This window comes from Pleurodeles waltl, chromosome 5, assembly GCF_031143425.1.
Source record: "Pleurodeles waltl isolate 20211129_DDA chromosome 5, aPleWal1.hap1.20221129, whole genome shotgun sequence".
Classification (NCBI taxonomy): Eukaryota; Metazoa; Chordata; class Amphibia; order Caudata; family Salamandridae; genus Pleurodeles; species Pleurodeles waltl.
Window position 1 is genome coordinate 571,699,998 of NC_090444.1, and position 23,538 is coordinate 571,723,535.

Below are 23,538 nucleotides of genomic sequence, written 5' to 3' on the forward strand. Positions count from 1 at the left end.
AGAGATAGTGTGCACAGAGTCCAAAGGTTCCCCTTGGAGGTTGATAGTGGCAAAATTAGATAATTCTAATGCTCTGTTTTGTAGTAGTGTGGTCGAGCAGTAGGATTATCAGAGAGTAGTGTTAAGCATATGTTGTAAAAAAAAAGAAAAAAAAAAAAAAGGCAATAAATGAACACACACTCAGGCCAATAGGTTTTATATAGAAAAATATATTTTCTTAATTTATTTTAGAACCGCAAGATTCAAGATTTGAGGGAAGTACATAAAATGCAAGGTACTTCACACAGGTAAGTATAGAACTTTGATTTAAAACAGTAGAGAACACAGTTTTGCTGAAAATGGCAATAAGCTATTTTAAAAGTGGACATAGTGCAAAAATCAACAGTTCCTGGGGGTGGTAAGTTTGTTTAGGTTTCTCATGTAAAGTAAAGCGCATAGGCAGCCCACCATTGGGGGTTCAATGCAACCCCAAAGCCACAGCACCAGCAACACAGGGCCGGTCAGGTTCAGAGGTCAAAGAAAGGCCCAAAACACATAGGCGCCTATGAAGAACAGGGGTGCTCCGGTCCTAGTCTGCTTGCAGGTAAGTACCTGCGTCCTCAGGGAGCAGACCAGGGGGGTTTTGTAGAGCACGGGGGAGGGACACACAAGCCCACAAAACACACTCTCAGCGGCACAGGGGCGGCTGGGTGCAGTAGACAGAGTAGGCATCTGGTTTGCTATTGGAAGCAATGGAGGAACCCAGACCCGGGGGTCACTTAGGCAATGCAGGCAGGGCAGAGGGGGACTTCTCGGGCCAGCCACCAACTGGGCTAGGTTGACGGCTGCCTGCTGGTCACTCTTGCACTGGTAGGTGGTTCCTCTCAGGGGCTGCGGGTGCAGTGCTTGGTCCAGGTGTCTGGTTCAGGGGGAGCCTCTCTATCCTCTTTGCAGGCGTCGCTGTGGGTGTGCAGGGGGGTCGTCTCAGGGTGTCCATGTAATTGGAGTCGCCTGGAAGTCCTCTCTGCGGTGTTGGTTTCTCCAAACTCGAGCTGGGGCGTTGGGTGCAGTTTGTGAAGACTCACACTTCTGGCGGGAAGTGGAGTCTCTTTTAAAGTTGCAAAGTTGTTGCAGTTTCTGAACAGTGCCACTGTTCTCTGGAGTTTCTTGGGCCTTTAGGTGCAGGGCAGTCCTCTGAATCCTCAGAGGTCGCTGCTCCCGTCGGATGCGTCGCTGTGCAGGTTCTTTGAGTCAGGAGACAGGCCGGTTGGGCTGGGGCCAAGTCAGTTGGTGTCTCTGTCGTCTCTGCGGGGCTTTCAGGTCAGCAGTCCTCCTTTCTTCAGGTTGCAGGCATCTGATTTCCTGGGTTCAGGGTCACGCTTAAATACTGAATTTAGGGATGTGTTTACGTCTGGAGGGCAGTAGCCAATGGCTCTTGTCCTTGAGGGTGGTGACACTCTCCTTGTGCCTCCTCCCTGAGGGGAGGAGAGCACATCCCTATTCCTATTGGGGGAATCCACCAAAAACCAAGATGGAGAATTTCTAAAGGCAGGGGTCACCTCTGCTCAGGGCACCTTAATGGCTGTCCTGACTGGTAGGTGACTCCTTGTTTTTCTCATTATCTCCTCTGGACTTGCCGCCAAAAGTGGGGGCTGTGTCCAGGGGGTGGGCATCTCCACTAGCTGGAGTGCCCTGGGGCATTGTAACACAAAGCCTTTGAGGCTCACTGCTAAGTGTTACAGTTCCCGCAGGGGGGTGGATGTGAAGCACCTCTACCCAGTGAAGGCTTTGTTTCTGGCCTCCGAGAGCACAAAGGCACTCACCCCAGGGGTCAGAAACTCATCTCAGTGGCAGGCTGGCAGAGACCAGTCAGTACTGCACTGAAGGATTGGGTAAAATACAGGGGGCATCTCTAAGATGCCCTCTATGTGCATTTTGTAATAATTCCAGCACTGACATCAGTGTGGGTTTATTATTCTGAGAAGTTTGATACCAAACTTCCCAGTATTCAATGTAGCCATTATGGAGCCGTGGCGTTCGTTTTGACAACCACCCAGACCATATACTTAATATGGCCACACTGTACTTAAAATGTCTAAGAATAGACTTAGACACTGTAGGGGTATATTGCTCATGCAGCTATGTCCTCACCTGTGATATAGTGCACCCTGCCTGAGGGGTGACTTACCTATGCCGCAGGCAGTATTTTGTGTGCATGGCATCCTGAGGGGGATACCATGTCGACTTTGCCTTTTTCTCCCCACCAACACACACAATCTGCTATGGCAGTGTGCATGTGTTACGTGAGGGGTCCCTTAGGGTGGCACAACACATGCTGCAGCCCTTAGGGACCTTCCCTGGTCACAGGGCCCTTGGTACCACTGGTACATTTTACAAGGGACTTATATGTGTGCCAGGGGTGTGCCAATTGTGGAATCAATGGTACATTTTTAGTGAAAGAACACTGGTGCTGGGGTCTGGTTAGCAGGGTCCCAGCACACTTCTCAGGCAAGTCAGCATCAATATCAGGCAAAAAGTGGGGGGTAACTGCAACAGGGAGCCATTTTCCTACACAAGACAATGGCATTTTATTGCAGTGATGGGTAACAGAACATATCTGTATTTATAGACTTGTGTGCCTTGCACTATTGTGGTGCAGGAACGACAAGGCTGGTATTAAAGATCTCGGGCTGTTTGGGGAGTAATGTAGGAAAACAACGCCTTACTGCCCGCCAAATCTGAGTCAGACCCACTGTCCTGCGATGTGCTGGAGCTGTCTGGTTTCTTTTTGGTGTGAAGCTGGAAGGCGGACCGAAGTGCCTCGAGCTGACCCATCAGTGCTTGCTGTGGGGAAGGAGTACCAGCAGGAGTCCCACAGGGGTCGGACTCCCTACATCACCGCCGGGTTTTTCCCCCGTGCCCTCGAGAGCCAGTGCTTTTCACGACTGCCCCTCCCGATGTGGAAGAGACTGCTTCATCCACTTGCGTGGCATCTCTGGGATGTCAAAAAATAAGGCCTGTTGCTTATAGATTACTTTGAGTTTAGTGGGGAATAAAAGCGCATAGGTGAGGCCCTCCAGATGTAGTTTTTTCTAGCTTTCTTGGTAGGAGGCCCATCGGCGCTGTACCTCCAGTGTATAGTCTGGAAACAGGGAGATTTGGACATTGTCAAGGAGTATGGGTGCCCGCTCACGAGCCGCTTTTAGCATTACAACACGATCTCTGTAGTTTAAAATATTTGCTACTTTTGGACTTGACAAAGCACCCGTGATTGGCTTCTTTGGAGGGACTCTATTGGCTCTTTCAACAACTGAGAAATCTGGCAGCCCATCTGGGGCAACCAATGTTTTCAGCAATTGTTCAGTGAACTGCGTGGGATTGGGACCCTCTGTGTACTCTTGCAGTCCAACGATCAGGACACTGTTTCTTCTTGCTCTAGCTTCAGCACCTTCTGTCCGTTTCTGCAGTAGCTCTATTTGTTGAGTAATTTTAGTTATTTGTGTACCGTGCTCCAACTTGGCTGGCAGGAGATATTCATTTCATGTGACCTCACCTTCTCGGCCAGTTTACAGTGGTTGTCTTTAAGTAGCGTGATGGTACAATGTTTCTGTTCCACAGCGAGACATGACTCCCTAACCTACTGAAGGATGAGACAAAGCTTGTCTTGTCGTGCCTGTAGTTCTGTAGGAGTAATACAGGTCACTGGATTATGGGCTAGCAAACTTTCGGAGGGGGACGAACATGAGCGGATCCGCACCCTCGTGGCCACCATTTTGGTTCTGCCCATGGTGGATAAGCGCTGGGCCCCAGTCTTTCCAGTCAAGAGCTGTCCAGGTTCGTCCAGTAGGCATGGCACCAATTTCAAAATAAGGTTCTAGGCCCTTGCTACGTTAGGCTTGTACCAGGATTACCCACGCGTGTGCGATCAACCCTGGGGGTAAAGGAGGTCCAGGACCACTCCGGGACATCACGTCCCTCTCGGATGTAGCAAGTCAGTTTGTATTTTACAGCCTTGTAAGACCATTGCACTGTATCTTCGTTTGGGCTACTGACCCGTCAATATGTTGTCTGGGGAGCCAGCTAGGGGCAACTGTTGTGTGAAACAGAGTGGGGCCACCCGAGATCCAGAGGCGGCCTCTTTCGCCAACCCCAACTCTAAAGTGGACCGAATGTCAGTAAGATGCCCCCTGCCGGCCCCAGTAGACCCTGGCCATCCTCCATCTGCGAGGCTCCTCCCCTGGGGCCCTGTTAGGACCACTGCTCACAATAGCAAGGGAGTTGGGTGGCACAGAATTGCCCCTTTTCTCTTACAGCCTGCATGGGGAGGTAAGCAATCCCCACGGTTCAGGAAGGTGAGGAATGGGTCTTAAGCCTCATGTATTCCCAAGGGGGCTGCCCGCTCCCACTCGCCCCCAGGGGCCGTACCCAGGAACAGTAGGCCATTAGCGAGGAGTGGGCCTCCGCGTACACACCTCACCAAGGGAGCTGCCCACTCCCACTTGTGTAATGATTAGGTGGAGGTGGTCGACCGGCACAGCATGGCCCCGCTCTGCCACTGGGCCCCAGGCACCCCTGCGAGGGGTGAAGCCCACTCTTCCGCTGGCGGGACCAGGCCACGGGAACCGCAGGCAGGTTGCCTCCTCCACAGGAACAGGGAGGTGAGGAGACGGCTGCCGCTCACCCACTCCATCTCATGGCCGCTCGCTCCCACTCGCCTCCCACCACAGCAGTCTGGTATGTCTGACAGGTGCCAGACCAGCTCTATCGTCAGCGGGCTGCCTCTCTCTCTCCCAGCCGTTGGAGCCTAAGCAGCAGTAGATAAGGTGAGTCCCAGCACTCCCCCACAGCAGGGCTCAGTAGGTCTCGGTGAGGTGAGGAGCAGGCCTCTCACCCTGTGTTCCCACAGGGGACTACCTGCTCCCAATCACCCCCATTTCCAGCGCCACAGGCCATTCCCGGTACATCCCAGGTCCAAACCCCAAGTCTGTGTGCGCACTCCAGTGGGTGATGTCTGGTTCTGTCGCTCAGTATATCGGGGGGGTAAAGGGGATCAGCCTTAAACGCCTCTCTTGCAGTTAGCTGCCGCAGCCACCGCTTTCCGTCAAGGGCCGCAGTCGCTCCACCACGCGGCCTCGGTGGGCCCACGGATGCTCACTCCTCCCTGCAGCACCTCCGCTGTAATCCCCCCACGGGGCCCTGCGTATTAAAGGAGGGGCCCTGCCTAATTTTAAGGTTTAGTGACCTCTGTTGTAAGGGGGATGAGGAAGGATTACTGGGGCCTGGGCTGAGAGCTTTACCGTTACACGACCACCATCTTGGACATTTCTTTCCGTAGCTAATGCAATTTAGCCTTAGTTATTAAAAACCACACCTCCATCTCTGAGACTTGATGCATTTCTGATGTAGGGCTGTCTCCACTTTAGATGTTTGGATTAGCTTCGTTATCAAATTTCAGTAGCTCCGTCCTACGGACTTAATATTAACTGACTTGAGTCCCAGGTTTAAATTTAGTATGGGCTAGCCTATTATATTTTTATAGTTTTTAGTGCTTCAGTCTATTGTGAATGTTCATACAGGTCATCCATGTGTGGAGTGCTGTTGACACTGCCACACGATTCTCTAACGCCTCCAGTACATTCATATAAATTATATGTGACACTTTGGTGCTATGCGCCAGGTCGTCATTATTTTATGATCAATTTCTCCTTGTGCTCTGATCGGTGCCTTTAATGTATAAATCTGCCCATTGTTCAAGCCTATCATGGCCACGCATTTTTTCATCTTCTTTCCATAGCCCACGTTTGATTTGTGGAATGCTTCTATAGTACAATATTCTGTGATCAGCCCCCTAAATACTGGTGCAGGATGTTTTAACGACCGCGATCTAAGAAAGGTGACAGAAACATCTGGGGAGAAGACTTTGATAGTAGGGTGCATCGCCTACTGATGAATAAAAGTGTGTGTCTTTTTCACTTTCCCCTATGTGAAAGCTGTTTTTACAGAGTCTGACTTATTTCACCTACCCCATTTAGATAAGTTCGCTATTATCCTGCAGTAACCTTTCCTCAACACTTTGTTTGAGTCCTTTGCAGTTTGTCAAAATGCAGGGTTACTGTGGATGGGTGTTTGTAGGGCAGGCAAGAAAGACCTTTTAATTTCAATACTGTCACTCGTGTCAAGCAAGGTGCTCCTGATGTTGCTATAATATTTGTTTATATAGCTCAAACTCCTCCATGAGGATAGTGTAGCGCTTTAGGTTCTTTGGCCTGTCTTCCTAAAGCACTCGTAAAACATCCAAGAATGCAGTTCGCACCAACGCTTAGTCCACATAGACCGAATGTTTTATAAAGTCTCTATAAAGCCATTCCCCTAGAATTGGTAGCTGAATGGCACTATGGTATTCCACTACGTCTTGGACCATAGTCCCCTTAACTTATCGTTGCTTTCTCCAAGTTGGGTGAATGCCTTGCTTTTTCCGACTCTTTGGATGAATGTGGCCTACAAATTGCAATCCTCAGCGTTGATGTGGTTAATCAAGTCGTGGAGGCTACAATATGTAGTTGAGGGGTAATATTCAGTTTGTCAGCTGCTATCCGCAGATGTACAGGTTGCGCCATCTACAAAGATCTCCCAGCACTTGCGGGATAGGTCTTGAGACATTTACTTAGTAAGGGGTGGCTCACTAAGTCAGTTATCTGGATGACAGAGTATTTCACTTTGTTTCTGCTTTCTCGGAGGTAAACCCTCTTCAATCCTCTGGGACTGTCCGTGGATGGTAATGCTCGTCATTTGTACCCAGTCACCTTTAAAGCTGACATCCTTGCCAAAATCTTCTGCCTCTCGTACCACTGCAAGCAAGAAGGAAATCGCTTCTGATAAGGAAACAAGTATTTTGTTCAGTAATATTGATGGTTTACTACAAATGTTATGTCTTTAATATCCATGTTATTTCTTAATTTTCATCACTTTTATTTCTATGGCCTTTAAAAATTGAAGAGAGGACAATTCTCTGTGGATGCACCTCTGTCAAGAAATATACACAGCCGAGATTTTTTCCTTTGGAGTTTTACATAATATTTCCTTGTTATTTTAACTGACTTCAACTCTGAAATTTTGCATTACTTTCTGCAGCAAGTAGAAGCTCATCCTTTCAAATGTATGGACAGCCATGCCACCCTCATCTTCTTCTTTTTGTTGACTTTTACAGCAATTTGTATTAAGGTGTGTAGGAAGTTGGATCTCTATATAGTGCACTAAAATGAAGTACACTGTGCAGAGAGTCCAGTGGATCCCCAATTGGTATTGCAGCGGCAATAGTAGATAAAACTAATGCTCTATTTTGTGGTAGTGGTGGGTGAGCAGTTAGGCTTATTAGAGGGAAGGGCTAAGCATTTGTTGTACTCACAGAGGCAATAAATGAGACACGCTCTCAAAGAATAAATCCAAGACCAATTTAAAAAAATATATATATTTTTAGATATGTTTCAAACCCAAGAACCCCGTAATCAGGCAAGTAGATTTTCAAGCATAAATACTTTGCAGTTTCAAAAATCAACACAGTTCAATTTTTCAGTTCAGCAATGATAACCTATGGGAAGAAAACAAGAATGCAGTTTTGCAGGTAAGAACACGACTTACAAATTAAATCTTTGGGGTTTTAGGTTAACACCAGGTAAGGGTCAAATCAGTGCCAAGAGTGCACCACAGCTGCACAGGGGTGAATAAAGCAGCATCAGAGGTCAATCTCCTGGGGTTGAGGTAAGTATAAGGGGGTGCCTCAAGGCACCACCAAACTTACACCCTCAGCAACACAGGGGCGGGTGGATGCGGAGTGCCAACACAGGGTCGGGCGCCCAATGTTAACTAATGGGGGAGATCACTTTTGGAAAAAGGTTGCAGGCTCGGGCCAGGAGGCTGAAGGAAGAAAACCCACAGTTGCCCAGGTAAGTTCTGATGCTAGGGTACGTAGGGATACTGATGGTCCAGCTCCCCAAGGCTCAAAGGCTCTGGGCGCAGGAGTGTGTTTTTGCATTGGAAACATCTTACCAGGAATGTCCAGGTTCGTTTTTTTGTTTGTTTTGTTTTTTAAGTTCGCTTCATCTTGAATATGTTTGCTGTTCTTGAGAGGTCTTGATCTTTGTCAAAGACAGGCAGTCCTCCCAAAACTTTGGAGGTCGCAGGGCTATTGGACAGGCCGTTTTTTTGGCATGGGATTGTTGAGGGCTGCAGGCAGGTTGGTAAGGCTGGGGCCAAGTCAGTTGGTGCCTGTCGTCTTCTCTGCTGGTGCGACTCCGGAGTGTCTGGCTCTTCTAAAGTCGTCAGGAATCTGAGTTCTAGAGTTCAGGGATGCCACCTAAATACTGAATTTGGGGGTGTTACAGGGAGTGCCAGGTGGTAGCCAATGGGCTACTCACCTTTACGGTGACTGCACCATTTTTATGACCACTACAGTTGGGGAGTGGGCATATCCCTTACCCCAGTGGCCTTATTCCTACCAAACAAGATGGAGGAATTTAAAAAGTAGTGTCCACCTAAGGGGTGGGTCTGGCATGAAGTGGGCATTCTTCCTAATTTAATTTTCCAACCAGTGCTGGTGCCAAAAGTGGGGTCTGGAAAGGGGCGTTGATCATCTCCACCATCTAGAGGGACCAGGGTCGCATTACAAAGGCAGCAAGGCCCTTGAAGCTCCCTGCCCTGGAATGTCCATCCTGTCTGGGATTGGAGGTCACACCTCTGCCCAGATCAGGCCTTTATTATGAGGCCACAAGAGCATTGGCTCTCACCTCAGGGGTCCAGAACTCTGTCTAAGTTGCATGCACTGGTTTTGACCAGTCAGTGTTCATGCTAGGATTTGGTAGGTTTTCAGGGGGCACCCAAGGTGTCCTCTGAGTGCATGTATTATTAAATCAATCACTGTATTCTTGTATTGTAATTTTATTGTTTCAGTTAGCTAAAACCATAACAAGTATACAGTTTACATAATAAAAGAAAACCTTACACTCACATTTTAAAATTCCTTACAAGACCGGCCTCCTGTTCACGAAAATCCGAAAGTGCATTGTTAAAATAAATCATTCAATAACTACCAAGAATTTGGTTCATACCCCCAGAGCCTATTAAATCTTCTAAATATTCAGAATATAAGATCAAGCTAGTATGCTTGAATTAACTTAACCTGACATGTAAAGTTGAACATCTCATGCTTTAGCAGTCTTTAATTTAAGACTAAAAAGTGCCTGTGTGTTCTGCTAAGGTCTTTGTGCGTGTCCAAAGAGCAATTGCTGGAGCCTCAAGATATGCTCGGAAGAATAAGGGTTATGCTATTTTTATGATCCCATTTAATGTGACTGTAAACTTGTAGTACCCTTTTTTCGCATTGCTTAAATCCATCACTGGATTCAACGAGGGTTTATTAATACAAGATGTTTGATACCAAACATTCCTATCTTCGGTGAAGCCATCATGTAGCTGGGGAACCCGTAATTACCATAGTCCAGCACATGTACTTAAAATGGCTTCCCTGTTCACTTACTGTGTCTGAGAATCGACAGACATAGCAAGGGATAACTGCTCATTTAGGTATGCCCTCACGTGCCCTCACATGTAATGTAATGCACCCTGCCTTTAGGGCTGGAAGGCCTCTAGAGGGGTGACTTACATATATTGCAAGCAGTGTAAAGGTGACATGGCACACAGGCTATACGCCATGTTGTGTTTTCATTGTAGTTCTGCACCAAGACATGCAGCCTGCAAAAGCAGCACTGTGTGCACTTAGTGAGAGGGTCCCTGAGGATGGCACAATTTCGTGCAGCAGTCCTTAGGGGCCTTTCTTTAGTACCCCATGCCCTAATTACCAGTTTAGGGACTTACAGTGGTAGCTAATGGTTAGCCAGTTGGTAAAAACAACTGTGCATTTTTCGGGGAAAGGGATCTGGCACTTAGGACATATTTAGCAGGGACCCAGTGCACTTTCAGTCGAAATTGCACCAGAAACCATGCAAAAAGAGGGTGGAGGAATGACCGTGTCAGAATAGGCACTTTTCTACAACCTTCTTATGTCAAATAATTTGTGCCCTCATAGAAATCCAGGCTGATCCCTGTGAATAAACTAAGAAAGAGTGGTTTCTTATTATTCCGCTAATACCTTGTGCTATTTGTCATTGACCTTTAGTGGTGCTATGTTTATGCCTATGAGGCACATAATTATCTTTAGCTAGTTTGGGTACGAACACTACACATGCTCAAGTCATGTTAGGTATTACCCCTTAGTTTCCTACGTGAGTTCAAATTGTTGGTAAGTGGGACAATCAGTGCATCGGCAAAGGTCTTATAAATTAATGTGAACCATCATGCCTCTTATTTTATTGCTTTCTCTAATTTCTTCTTGCCAATACCCCTATCAAGCCACTCATGTGGCTCTTCTGAAATTATCAGTAGAACAATTCCGTTCTCATGTACGTTGTTGTTCTTTAAACTTTTAGACCCTTTAAGCTACTGATGCAGGTCTGTGTGTCTACCTTCTAATGCTTTTTATTCATTGGCTTGCCTTCTTGCCTATTAACTTTGCAATACGTTGATAGACTCCCTGCTAGCTATTAGTACACTTCTTTTTCCCATTTCATTGAAGCATAGTTTTATGATGTAAGTGATGATTTTTCTTAAGAATGTTTCGCTGGCAAGGTGGCAAGCTCCCCTTATTCTCTGGTAGCGACTTCCAAATTAGGTATTCTTTGTTCTCAAAAACTGCTGCCTAGCCAGTGTTTGTTTATCTGTAGCCCTGTTATCGTTTGACATATAGTTTTTCATAGTTTCATTTTACTGGAATGGAGCCATGGCTTGAGGTAACCTTTTGATTAAAGCATTGTTGTCTCTTTTTCTCAAGTCATCATCTCGCCTTGTTGGCTCACCTTTGGGTCGCCTGTTTTTTTATCTTTTCTTTCTTTCCCTTGAACTACTGCCACAAATGTGCCAGTGTGGCTTTGTTCTCTTTCCCTCCTTTCTCTTTCTACTTCAGGCTGAAAGAAAACTATTACATCTATCTTAGCTAAGGATAGTCTACAGTTATTTTTGAATGCTGTAGTTCACAAAAACTTCTTGTGTGTCCTCTGGTCTCATTTGCTCAGAGCGCTTGTGGGCTGTCAGTCTTTTGTGCCACTTAGAACTTGTTTCCCCTTGTGTTTGTCAATATTCTGTATTTCCCAGGAAGGTGCGTTTTTCCTGGCCTACCAGCCTGCAACCTTATCTCTGGACCCTGCCTTAGTTTCGTCTCAGGTTCGCAGCCTGCTCCCATTTTTAGCTTGGCATTTCCATCTTAGATATGTTATGTCATCAATTGTTTCTCAGAGTGACTGTTTCAGGGAAGCTCAGTCTTCTCAACGACTAATAGCAACTTGGATTCAAAGGAAGGTCTCTTTCTACATGAATTTAGTTGGGCCAATTGAGTTTTTACCTGAGGCTTCTCTGATGTGTTAAGTGGGTGAGTTGAGTTCTGAGGGGGCTTTCATCCCACACTTCTCTTCACACTTACAAACTTGCATTATTTCGTTCTCTGGGGTGCTACAGTCTTTCAAGTGTGTTGGTCAGTTGTAGTCCTGGGTGTGACTACCGTGGCAGTACTGTGCAACCCATATATGTCTTGGGGGTGGTGGTTGTGTTGTAGCGTGTCTCTCAGTTTTCATAGATTCCCTTGGATGAGTGATAAAGCACAATCACTGTTTCTGAGTTCATTGTTTCGATGAAAGGTGTTTTTAGGGACCTCTGTCATTTAGCGGCAAAAAATTCTGAAGGTGCGCCTGCTCATGCTTCGCTCATGACTGTTTTACCAAGTTTCTTTTATATTGCTAATTTTTTTTCTTTGTCCAGACAGTGCTTTCTAAGGGTTTCGACATGTTATTTGACATTTTTAGGTCAAGCATAAGCATTCAACCTCACATATACTTTGTACTTCTCATGGCTTAAAGCGATTTTCATTTGTTGGTTGCAGTGTCTTTTAAAAATTCTTGCTTGCTTACTGTCAGTTCTGGCTTTTTCTCCCTCCTTTTTCTGTTTCAGAGCAGTGACCAACTACTGTAATATTCCACTTTGGTTTCTTTATCTGTTGCTGTGATGGACTATTTTTGATATTTCTTTGGTGCTCCACTTTCACTGTTGGTGTTTTAGGCTGATAGCTGCCTGTGCTTTATTGCAGCATTCCATTCCTCCCACCTCCTCCCATGTCTGTGACATTTGTTTTGACTTTATTCCAGTGCTGTCTTCGTTTTACCTCTGGCTCCTAAAATAAGCTTCTTTTACAAAAGAAACACCTGCTCATTTAGCTCACTGCTCATCAAAGCCAGAATATGCCCTTTCTGGCAGAATTTAGCTAAACCTAGAAGCAATGATGCAAAACTTGCTTAACCTTGCATTGCATCTTGAGTCTCACTTTCCATGGCCCCTCCCTGATAGCACTCAAGACGCTGCCAAACTGTAATGTTCTTGACCCGTAAATGGGTCTCAAAGTGTATGATCCTAGACAAATAGTTTACAGTTTGCAGTACAAAAAAAACCTCTTGTTTGATTAAATATGCTAAAGGTTGCTGCATGTATCACAAGAACCTAGCCCATATGTAGTGAACACATGACCCATGACTACTTTTAGTTTACTAACAGCATTGCCATCAGGGCAGGAGTGTTTCTCAGTTTGTTTAAACACTCACTTTTAAGAACTATATTACTAAACTATGATGTGGTAGCATATTGACATGTACACACAGTAGATTTCCAAGAAATTTCCAAAAAACCTTTCCACTAACTTGCAACTTTATTGATAAAACTATATAGTGTATTAACAATCTGTGAAAATTGGATTTCCAAAAACATATCCTTTTCACATCTAGGCATAAAGTATTCTGATTTGTTTTCATCCTATTAACATATTTGTTTCATCACAAAGAAATATAAAAATGGGCTTTCACCACTACTGAAATATATTTTGAAATGTTTGCACAGTTGACTTAGTCCATTAAATGTTGTGTGTTAGGAAAAACCTGACACCTTATTTCCTTTTTACAACAGGTCACAAAGTTCACCTTGCAAAATCCTGGAACTCTGCAGTCAGAAGGAAAATTAATTCTAAGACAAACTGACTTTTGACCTCTGTCTGTGAACATAGAGAAATGTGACATAAGAACAAGATTTAAAGGCATCTTTTATTGCCCCTTAACTGAACAGAACACTTGTTCTTTGTCTAGTCACCCCTGTTCTTTGTGAAGTTGCCAGAAGGGGCTAGTCAGTCCTAAAAATAGCTCGACCTGATCAAATAAGACCCATAGAGCCCTGTAGGTTGTTTTGCTTGACTCCAGTTATCTGCTGGTCTGCCTTCCTGTACTTTTAGGCTTGCTTTGTCAGCTGAATCGCCTATATCACATTCACTGCTACCTTGCAGGGTTTCTGTAGGGTCAGCACTCTTGTCCTTCGACCTTACATTTAACTCTTTCTACAATCTTGTACTTCACTCATTGTTGGCTTTCATTATTTCGAGGTCGACTTCCAGCTCTTTCCTAACCAATGAAGGCTTTGATTTATTTCCACTCTGCTCATTTGTGTCTTGTAGAGGTGGAGGAACAATAATTGACTGAGTTTGGAGAGGTCAAAATTTGAAGAACTGCCTCCTGGCCCTAGATACGAACGCCCTCAAAGTTGTCTTACTGATTATATCCATACCCTTGCCTGTCTGAATCAGTCTTACCAAAGTTGTTCCATCTGGACACTCCAACAGTTAGCGTAAAAGCTTGTATCAGGTGTAGTAAAGTGCCCTCTTTTTGGCATGGTTACCCCCACTTTTTGTCTGATGTCAGTGTGTTTTGACTGTGTTTCCTGGGCTCCTGCTAACCAGGACCAAAGTAACTGTTCTCTCTCCCTCTGGAATTGGTTGTCCCGAATTTATTACACCCCACAATTGGCATACTTGTGTCCCTGGTGTATGGCACCTAGCTACCCAGGGCATTGGAGCCTTCCAGGGCTATTTAGGATCTCCCTCTTGGGTGGAGTCCTCTGATTCGACGTGCAAGATTCCAGCAGGACTCCTCTGCAGTGTTTACTTCGACTTCTGGCCACAGGAACCGCAACTGGACTTCACAGGAACCTACAATCTGCAGCTCCTGCAACAACTTTGCTCTACAACATTGTTTCTCTGGCTCCTTCCAGCAACTGCAGCATTTCCCCGGCTGTGCATCCTCTGAGGGCAGCAAGTCTTCAGTCTGCACCAAGAAGCAAGAAGGACTCTCCCTTGGAGTGAAGGAGTCACTCACTTGCATCTGCAGGCACTGGCTGCAACAACAGCTGGCCACGTGGGTTCTCTCTCCTGCGTTCTTTGTGGATCCTGCAAGACAGGTGGTGGTCCTGAGTGGTCCCCTTGGTCCCCTCTACCAGCTGTCTAACTTTGGAGGTGGTGAGTCTTTGCCTTTCCTTGCAGGACAGTACCCTTGTGCACCACATCTCTTGCAGCTACCAAGGCTTGTTGGCTCTTCTTCCAAGGGATCTTCAGGTTCCATGTAGCCTCGGCCTCCAGCACTCTTCCCTGCAGTGCGTGGTCTCCTGTCTCCTGCTCCAGCGACGCAGGACTCCTTTCCAGGTGTGCTAAGTGGGCCTCACTCTGACTCCTGTGCCTGGTGCCTGTGAGTTGCCTGTGGGTATTGCATCCATGACTTCTTGCTCTCCTGACTGCTGGGGAACGCCTGGGGCTTCCCTCCTTGGCTTGAGTCCCCTCTGACGTTTCCCGGTCCCTGGCAGCTCTGCAAATCCTCTTCTGCAACTCTTGCCTTTGCCAACGCTTGGTGGTTTTTCCACGCCACTAACAGACTGCAACTCTTCTTCCAACGTGGGACATCAGCTGCTTCACTTCTGGAAATCTTCCTCTGCTCCTGTGCTGCATAGTCTACTCCTGGTCTCCACAGTCGACCTGGTCCTGCACCTCCAGAAGGATGGGTAGTGGTTCCCGCCCTAACCCCAACTGAAACTGGACTTGTTCCCCATCATTTGCAGGTTCTCTTCTGTCTGGATCCATCTTCTGTTTCGTGCATTCTCGCTTGGGTATTGCACAGTCCGTACACAAAGTTTGTCTGTGGGATAAAAACAGGTACTTGCCTCTTCTCTCCTGGTCGCTGGGGGCACTCTGCTACTTACTTTGTGGGGTTCCTAGTTCCTCCAGCTCCCCACTACAGATGCTATTTACCTGGTTGGGGGTCCATCATTCACATTGCATTTTTTTTTGTATATGGTTTGGGCTCCCTCTAAGGTCACTATTGTCTATTGCTGTTGCACTGTTTTCTATTGCTTTCTATGCTCATTAGTGACAACTAAGGTGTATATAATAGTGTTTTTACTCACCTGCTAGTAAGAGTATTGCCTATAAAGTATTTTGGTAACTGTCACTATAATAAAGTACCTATATTTTTGTAACACTGTGGTGCTTCCATGTGTGTAAGTGCTGTGTGACTATAAATGGTATTGCATGAGCTTTGCATGTGTCCTAGATAAGCCTTGGCTGCTCATCCACAGCTACCTCTAGAGAGCCTGGCTACCTAGACACTGACTGCAACTCACTAATCGGGGATACCTGGACCTGGTGTTGGGTGATTATACCATAGGTGCTCACCACACACACCAGGCCAGCTTCCTACATCAGAGATTCACACATTCTTCACACATCACAGATGAAAGAATGTGGCCATAAAGCAAAGCCGTCCATAACATTTCACCAACATCATAATGTCAATCTTATGTACAGTGTTTGGGTCAGGGTAATGTAATGAACAGAGTTAAATTGCAAAATAATAAGTCTTATTGTGCAATACTTTTCTGAGTTGTTTGCAAGCTATAATTCACTTTGGGCCGCCTAGCCCAAACACTTTGTAAAGTTTAGCACCATCGAGCATTCTGCATTGCCTTGTTTATTCTGCACATGCTGCTAATTAAGCTTAGTACATAGTGACAGATGGAAGAAATGGCATGTCCCGTGTTTGTACTTTATATATGTGCCTAAGCGTGTTCGGCCATCATAAACTCATGTTTTCCTTGGCTTTATACATTTCAGTAGATAGTCTGTCTAGATGGCACAATAGCACTGTGAAAATGGTTGGGACGGGGTGCTTATCATTGTGCGCATTGTTTGTGTTGCCTAATAACAAGCTGTTTGTTTATTATCAGAGCAACAACCAAAGATACGTGGCTGGTTGCTAGCAAGTCGAGATGGTCAATCAACAGGACTAGTGCCAGCAAATTATATTAAAATCTTGGGAAAACGAAGGGGAACGAAACTGACAGCGCAGACAAGCACTGGAGAGCAGCAGCCAACATTCACCAACAGGACGCCAGCCTTGGGAGCTGCTGCACCCGTGAGTCCCGAAGAGCAAGAAGCTGCCTTCGAATCGGTATTTGTGGAGACTGACAAGATGCCATCCACCCGGGACTCCCCTGCCACAAGAGGAGACAGAATTGACCTTTGAGCAGCACTAGCAGACTGTAAAACATTAATAGATTCGCGTTGTCAGGGGTGTAGGCACTTTTTTGTCAGACCAGTTTGGTTTTATTTCACAACATGGTAGCTCACCCTGAAAATAATGACGAAACTGCCGCCATATTAGGGAGAGTGCTACGGTAAGGCTATCACAGATCTGAATTCTTCTGAGCAGAGCAACACTATAAAGCTTCTGTGGTGTCAGCTGGGGCAGATTTGCATAATTTCCCAGTATATTCGATGTATTTTTTGTTTGAAATTACTTTGTTGATGTCAACATGATTTTGCAAGCACATGGAAGTAAGCAAACATCAGTATTTGCTGATTTAGAACAGCCTGACATTTAAATTAAACGTGAAGGTAGTATCTATTGCAAGTAGTAGGATTAGCTTCATTTATTTCTGTACACATAGGTTTGCATTTTTATTGATTTGTGTGCTCTTGCTCCCACGGACATTGCCTCTTTCTTTTAAGCATATGGCAACCTAGAACACCTAACCATTGTACTGAGACCCATATCTAACACGTATCTAAAAAGAATCGTTAATCGAATTGTGTGCACTCTTGATGATTTTCCTGTGTTTTCTCATCATGGAAAAACCTGATTATTCACAGGTCTATTTAAAATTGTCTTTTGCACGAGCTTTCTCCTTGGTACTAATAGATTCGTGGCGACGTTTGTTTTTTGTCTGCAAGTGATAATCATATGTGGACTCTGCGTTTTCAGCTTTTTCATTACCATCTTTCAGCAGATCTTTGACTCTTTCATTTCAGTATAGCAGTCAAAGCTTGCAACAGTCTAACTAATGTTTTATTTTGAGTGCTTCCACAGAGGTGTATGTTCAAAGTGGGTTTTTTTTTTTGCCCTTCATAAAACACTTCGTCTGCCGCTTGGTTGTTTCAAAATGCCCATTTGTTTTCCTATGAAATGATTAGTTGCATGGTTGCATTCCGCAGTTTTACAAGTTGGACATTTTAATTCCAGGTCTAGCTCAGGATTAGGTTGATTGGATGCTTTTCTATATTTTCTTTCCTAAGGCATGATTCACATTCTCCCGGAAGCCCTGTTTTATTTCGAATCCTATTTTACATTTAGATACTTGGCACTGAATAAAGGCGTCCCCTGTGACAATTTCCTCCAACTTTAAAAGTAAGGTGTTTTTATATATCATAATATCCTAACAATTTTGGATTTCACAACATTACAACTTCAAGCCCCATGTCTGATTCATTTGTACTCCATGTTGTACAAGGAGGGACCCACTATTGTTTTTTTTTTCTGTTACTGCCACAGCCCTTGGTGTTGGTCAAGGACCTGTGTATAGACCTCTGCCAGTAATTTTCCCCAGAAACGTTTTCTATTGTTTATTTATTTGTCACTTATTGTTCTCCACATATTTCTAAATATATACTCCATACCGATGTTTTGTGGTCGTTATTCTGACACATTGATGTGCTAGCAAGTTCCTGAGAGGTATCCTTTATATTTTAGTGCACATCTTGCTTTCTTCTTAAAAGAGCTGTTTGTCATCCACACATGTACTTGAAGGATTATTTTTGGCAGTACTTCAGAATTTTTGATTGCAGTACTGTTTGTGTAACAGTACGATTCAGTTTCTATCAAAGGTGATTTAGTGTGCACTATGTTTTAAGTGGTCCCAGATTATGAATAGTCTTCACCAGGTCAAGTGGACTCTATGTTCTCCAAGAGCGATGTCTCACGTAGGTCTGTCTGGGGTCATGGTTTCCTGAATTATTCCTAAATTATTCATTGGGATCGGCAAGAAGATCGATGTTTGCTGTCCATGGAACTTGTTTATATCTTAGTGGACTTCACGAATATGCCATGTTAGATAATGCTAGATTAGTACCACTGATTGTATGTTACTTCTTTGCAAATGTTTATAAAATGTTTTTTTTAAAACGAGAAGGAATCTTGCAGGTATACGTAGTGAGTACTCCAGTGGATCAGCAAGAAATGTTACCATGCATAACTTATCATGTGCCTATTTCAACGAAAAGTAATACTTTCAGGAGCACTAGTATATCAGCTACAGTTGTATTAGTCGATGAGGGTCGAATTTAATCATGCTAGTTAAGCAAAATTAGATCAATATTTCAACAGCTATGTGCTTGCAACCACAAGCTTATCTGTATAGTTGAATCTCCTATCCTATAGGAAGAGTAGTTATATCATAGTTTACAGACCTGAAGGAACAAACATTGAGTGTGCTGCATAGCAGTTGCTGCAACTCCAGGCTCATTGGTGCAATTTGACTTCCCTTATATTTTTGACTCTGAAAACACCTGCTGTAGTTTAAAGCATGCAAAGTGTTTTAAGGCATCGGTTTTCAGAAGATTGTATGTTTTAAAACCTTCCTTATTTTTATGTTGCTCAAGGCCGACTTTTTTTTTTTTATTCATCCCCCACAGTAATTTTCTTTTATCTAACTAGAATTTCCTTTTTACAGTGGACTCTTTTTCTTCTACAGTAATCTCTTTGTATGTGCCTATAAACATGTTTAGTGTTTTTTGGAGAAATGTACAATGCTACCCTTTACAACCAGATCATGAAAAATGGGTGTGTGCATTGCTGAACTATAGAGGCCTTTGAAGAAGGAATGCTTGTCACTGCATTTGAGCTGGAAACATTCGACTTTGAATCTTTCCTCACCTCCTCCAATTTAGAGTTGGACTCCGTGCAGGGCTTTGGAGATGAAACCTGATCTTTGGTGATCTGTTAAACCCACTCGTCAAATTTTTATTGCCATGACTTGATGCCTTATCTTGGCAACCTCTCAAAACTTACACCTAAATATCATGAAGAACTTGAGGGTTTGCCAGAGATGAGATACACTCTAGACATGGGTCCGAAAGTGTATCTGATTTCTGTGACCGCATCTCCTTAGTCATGACTCACACAAAACAATTTACAAACTGTGTGTACAAATATTGTGCGCTAGTGTAGCAATTAAAATAAACTCCTATACCGAAAATATTTGTCAGCTAATTCTACTCGGTATCCGACTACAGCTACCCTGTTATAAAACATCTTTTCAATTTCTTTTCTTCTGAGATCACTAGAGGAATTCAACATTTTCTCAAAAACACAAGCCTATCCTCCTCTCCTACCACCTCCTTTATTGAGCTTATCCTTATGTAGATCCCAGCTAAAGCAAACTTGCTTTCTCTACCCTTTGTTCTTGGGTTTTTATTGTCAGTTCATATAAAAAAAGAATTTCCAACTTAGAGTGTTGAATTCTTGGAATATCGCCCTTTACGATCTTCCTCAAAATAGGGCACTTCCAAGTACAGTTTCCCAGTGCTCGTCCCTGCAATGAAATATAAACACTTCGGAGAATCTGATCTTGTCAGATAGCTTCTTGTTCAAGTTGTGCACCTAGAACAGTCATCCTTAATGGGCTCTTTTCTTGGAGCCAGATCACACAGTGACAGCAGTGATAGACCATTATCCTGTAAGTTGTTTGCACACACCAGAGATGCCTGTGTTACAGTCTACTCCAGGAAGCATCGGCAATTGACGTCAACGTTTTCATACAAGTGGTTCAACAGTGATAGTGCATCCTGTGTGACTGTCCAGGTTCTTTCTCTTAGACACAGATGTTGTGCTTTCCTCTTAAATGCTACCAAATGAAAACTGAATTAAGCATGTCTGGATATCCCTTGTTCTTCAGGTTAAGCAGTTATAGTACTAAAAATACACCCAGGTAAAAGATACCCATGTTGGAGAGACCGCATTACAGATAAGTATTACATTCTTTCTGTTTTATGTCCGATAAATGTATCAAATGTTTAGGACCTTTCAACAAAACAGTAGGTCATGCCTTTTATAGCTGTTTTTTTGTGCTGTTCCTGCCGCTTTGTGCCATAAAGGATAATTTGTGCATTACCATAAGTAAAGGATTTGAAGTCACATGAGCACCACTGAGTTTGAGACTTAAAAATGCAGCAAACAGATCACTTGCTCTTTGCTTTCGAGAAAGCTGTTAAATTTAAATTAAGTTGCTCAGCCCATTCAAGCAAGGGAGAAAATTGGCTTAAGGATGGCTTTGCTCAGTCTTTTTCGCTTTTTGAGAAAAAACGTACTGCTTTGTATTCAAAACCTACTTTTGAGCTATACTGTTCTATAAAAGTGCATGGACAGAAGCTTGGGATTGCAGTTCAGCATTTTCTTGACTTCTGTGGATTATATATGAAGCATCTGGCAACCCTTTCTGCTCATAAACACAGTACATTTCATTGCAAAGGGCCCTTAAGATTGCATTATAGATGTTATGTAGAGTGTTAACCGTGGTCATTATCGAGTAGATTAACTGCCCAATGCATGTTCAAAACTGTCCATGGGAGCACTATGGTAGACTGTTGCAATTATTTGCTGATACCTATAACTTGTCCCATTTCTTTTTTTTTCACGCCAGTCGTCCTTATATGCAAAGCAAAAACAAGATAAACAATACTGCGTGTGAATATGTAGATACTATGCCTATTATTATTTCACCCCCAGGAAAATTCATGCCTTCGTTAACTGTAATGGAAGAGAGTTAAATGGGCAACAAAAGTTGCACATCGCTCATGATCTCTTTTTGGACTATGTCAAAATACTGTATGCAACTCTCTCCCCTCCCGATAAGAAAGATTCTTTAATTAGCATGTCTGCCGACCTGATCATATTACTTACGGCACTAATCTGTTTGGCAAAACATACTGGGAACGACCAATGTTGTCTTATTGTTTGGAAATTTGTCAGTTGAGTCAATCCTTCTTCACGCAATTTAGCATATGATTGTGACAACATTAATGACGCTGTAATACTATCCATGCCTGCTTATATTGAATGAATATGATGAAAGTGAGACGATACTAGTATTTTACTGAAAATACCATTTGTAATACTGTAAAAATAAATGTATTATAATATTCTGCACGAGTCTGTTGCATTTTGTTGATCTGCCCCTTTGTTTGCAGTAGTGGCCTATTAAATACAAGAAACACAGGTGTTATAGCATTCTTTGCATAAAGATGCGTTATTTGTATTTTGATTCTCCTGACTAAACAATTTGATGCCCCTGCAACATATACTTAATTTTCATTCTTTTCCCTCTTTTTAGGGTCAAACTTGCGCTACCTCATGTGTCTCGCTTGTGAGACTCTGTTATGTACAGTAAACGGCATGGAGCCCACCTTTCGCACACCATTTGTTAGCTTGCATGACTGACACTCTTTTTTACAACCTCGTAATTGGTCACTTCAGGCCTGGCATCATTTCCATTCCTCTCTGTGGCACATGGGACCAAGCACTGATTGATTCAACTTAATCAGTGCCTGTCTGCTGCTCTCGACATGATTGAAGTACTATTTTGTTCTTTTTAACTTCTAGTGCCCTGCAAAAAGAAGAATGTGATGGGCAAAATTGTGCCCAGCAGGACAAACAAAATTGCAAAGTTTTATTATCTGATAGAGACTTCTAGCTGCAGATTCCTTCCCTTAGAATTCCCTGGTGTCAGCTTCGAATCCGGAATTGTTCTGCTGAGCAGTACCCTGTGTGCGCCCTCATGTGGCGTCGTTCGGATCCACGTGCATCGTCCGGCTCTGCATGGCGTCGTCAGCGTCATTGGAGCCGTCTGTGACATCACAGTCTTCCATATAAGCACCACCCCGGTTAAGTGCAGATCCGGAAAGAGCTACCCTTTTTTCTTCAACGATTGTCCACGTTTTTCGCTTGATTGTTTGAATATGTCTTCCAGAAAGACAGGATTCAAGCCGTGTGGTGCATGTCATCGCACCATCTCTGTTACGGATCCACACAGTGTGTGTCTTTGGTGTCTTGAAAAGGACCACGATTCGACATCGTGTTCCGACTTTCGGGCCATGGCTCCGAAGGCCTTGAGGGAGAGATCCCTCAAACTTCTGTCGGCCCGAAAGCCGTCTTCGGTCGGCGCGACTCCGGGGAGGTCACGTCCTGCAGTAAGAGTAGGTTGTGGCACCGCTCCCGAAGCCCCAAGTCCCCTTCCTCGCATTCGAGGTCATCCGACAATTCAGGTAAGAGGCACAAGAAGACATCCTTGCGGACTTCGACTTTCCCACACCCGTCGGCCGATGAGGCGTGTCGAGTTTTATGAGGCTATGCGCCTTGTTTTTGAGAGGGCTGCACCCTCGGGTGGGTCTTCGGGCCCTGGGGTGGAGGGGGGTGTTCAGCCGCGGCCCCACCGGATTCGACGACGGCAGCTTCGTCCTCGGCACCGTTGGGGACCCTAGGATCGGATAGCAGATCCGGACTGGCGCCGGTCTCTCACAGTCAACCTCCTCCGGCGCCGGATCAGATGTCGACACTTCCTCCACCACAGGCGCACACTGGTGGTAGCCCCATCCTCATCCTGGATGATCTGGAGCCGTAACGATGTCGTACAACGCCGATTCCGACGGTGCCAATTAGGCCCAGATTATTGCCTGAGCCTTATTGTGAACAGCCAGGCACAGGAGAGGAGTGGGAGGGGTCTGAGGACCCTTTAGAGTGTGAATTGGAGCAAGAGCAGGACTGGTATGAGGATCTAGGGGAAATCCAGTGGACTGGACACTTCTCCAGATACTGGCCTGCTTTCTTCTCCCGACGTGGCTACGGTGGAGGAGGCTTCTTATGCTATGGTGGTGCTTAGGGCAGCTGAGGTCTTGGACCTAGACTTGCCCACGGTGCCAGTCAGGACGAATCTCCAGACAGAGGTGCTTCAACCGGGGGTGACTACATCAGAGCCGATGTTGCCCTTCAATGAGGCCCTAACGGACGTCCTGCTGGGAACATGGTCCAAACCCAGCACAGGGGCTCCTGTGACTAGGACAGTCGGCCTCCGCCATAGACCTCCTCCAAATGACCCTAGCTTCCTTACCCAACACCCCACCCCGGAGAGCTTGATGGTCCAAGCTTTCACTTCCCGTTGTGCCTTCCTTTCCGCCCCTCCGGATGGGGAATCCAAGAGGCTCGACCAACTTGGAAAGAAGTTGTTTTCTTCCTCCAGCCTGGCATTGAGGTCAGTAAACACCTCTTGCCT

The 23,538-nt window shown here is 44.9% G+C and overlaps 1 protein-coding gene across 1 annotated transcript in view; it reads left to right on the top strand.

Annotated features, from left to right (window-relative positions):
* The window catches only part of PEX13 (peroxisomal biogenesis factor 13), a 108,435-nt gene extending 87,020 nt beyond the window's left edge, over positions 1–21,415 (top strand). Inside the window, exon 4 of the mRNA XM_069234386.1 lies at positions 16,165–21,415. Coding sequence (XP_069090487.1) covers positions 16,165–16,463 — 299 coding nt within the window. The 3' untranslated portion in view covers positions 16,464–21,415. The remainder of the gene's footprint in view (positions 1–16,164) is intronic.
* The last annotated feature ends 2,123 nt before the right edge of the window (positions 21,416–23,538 follow it).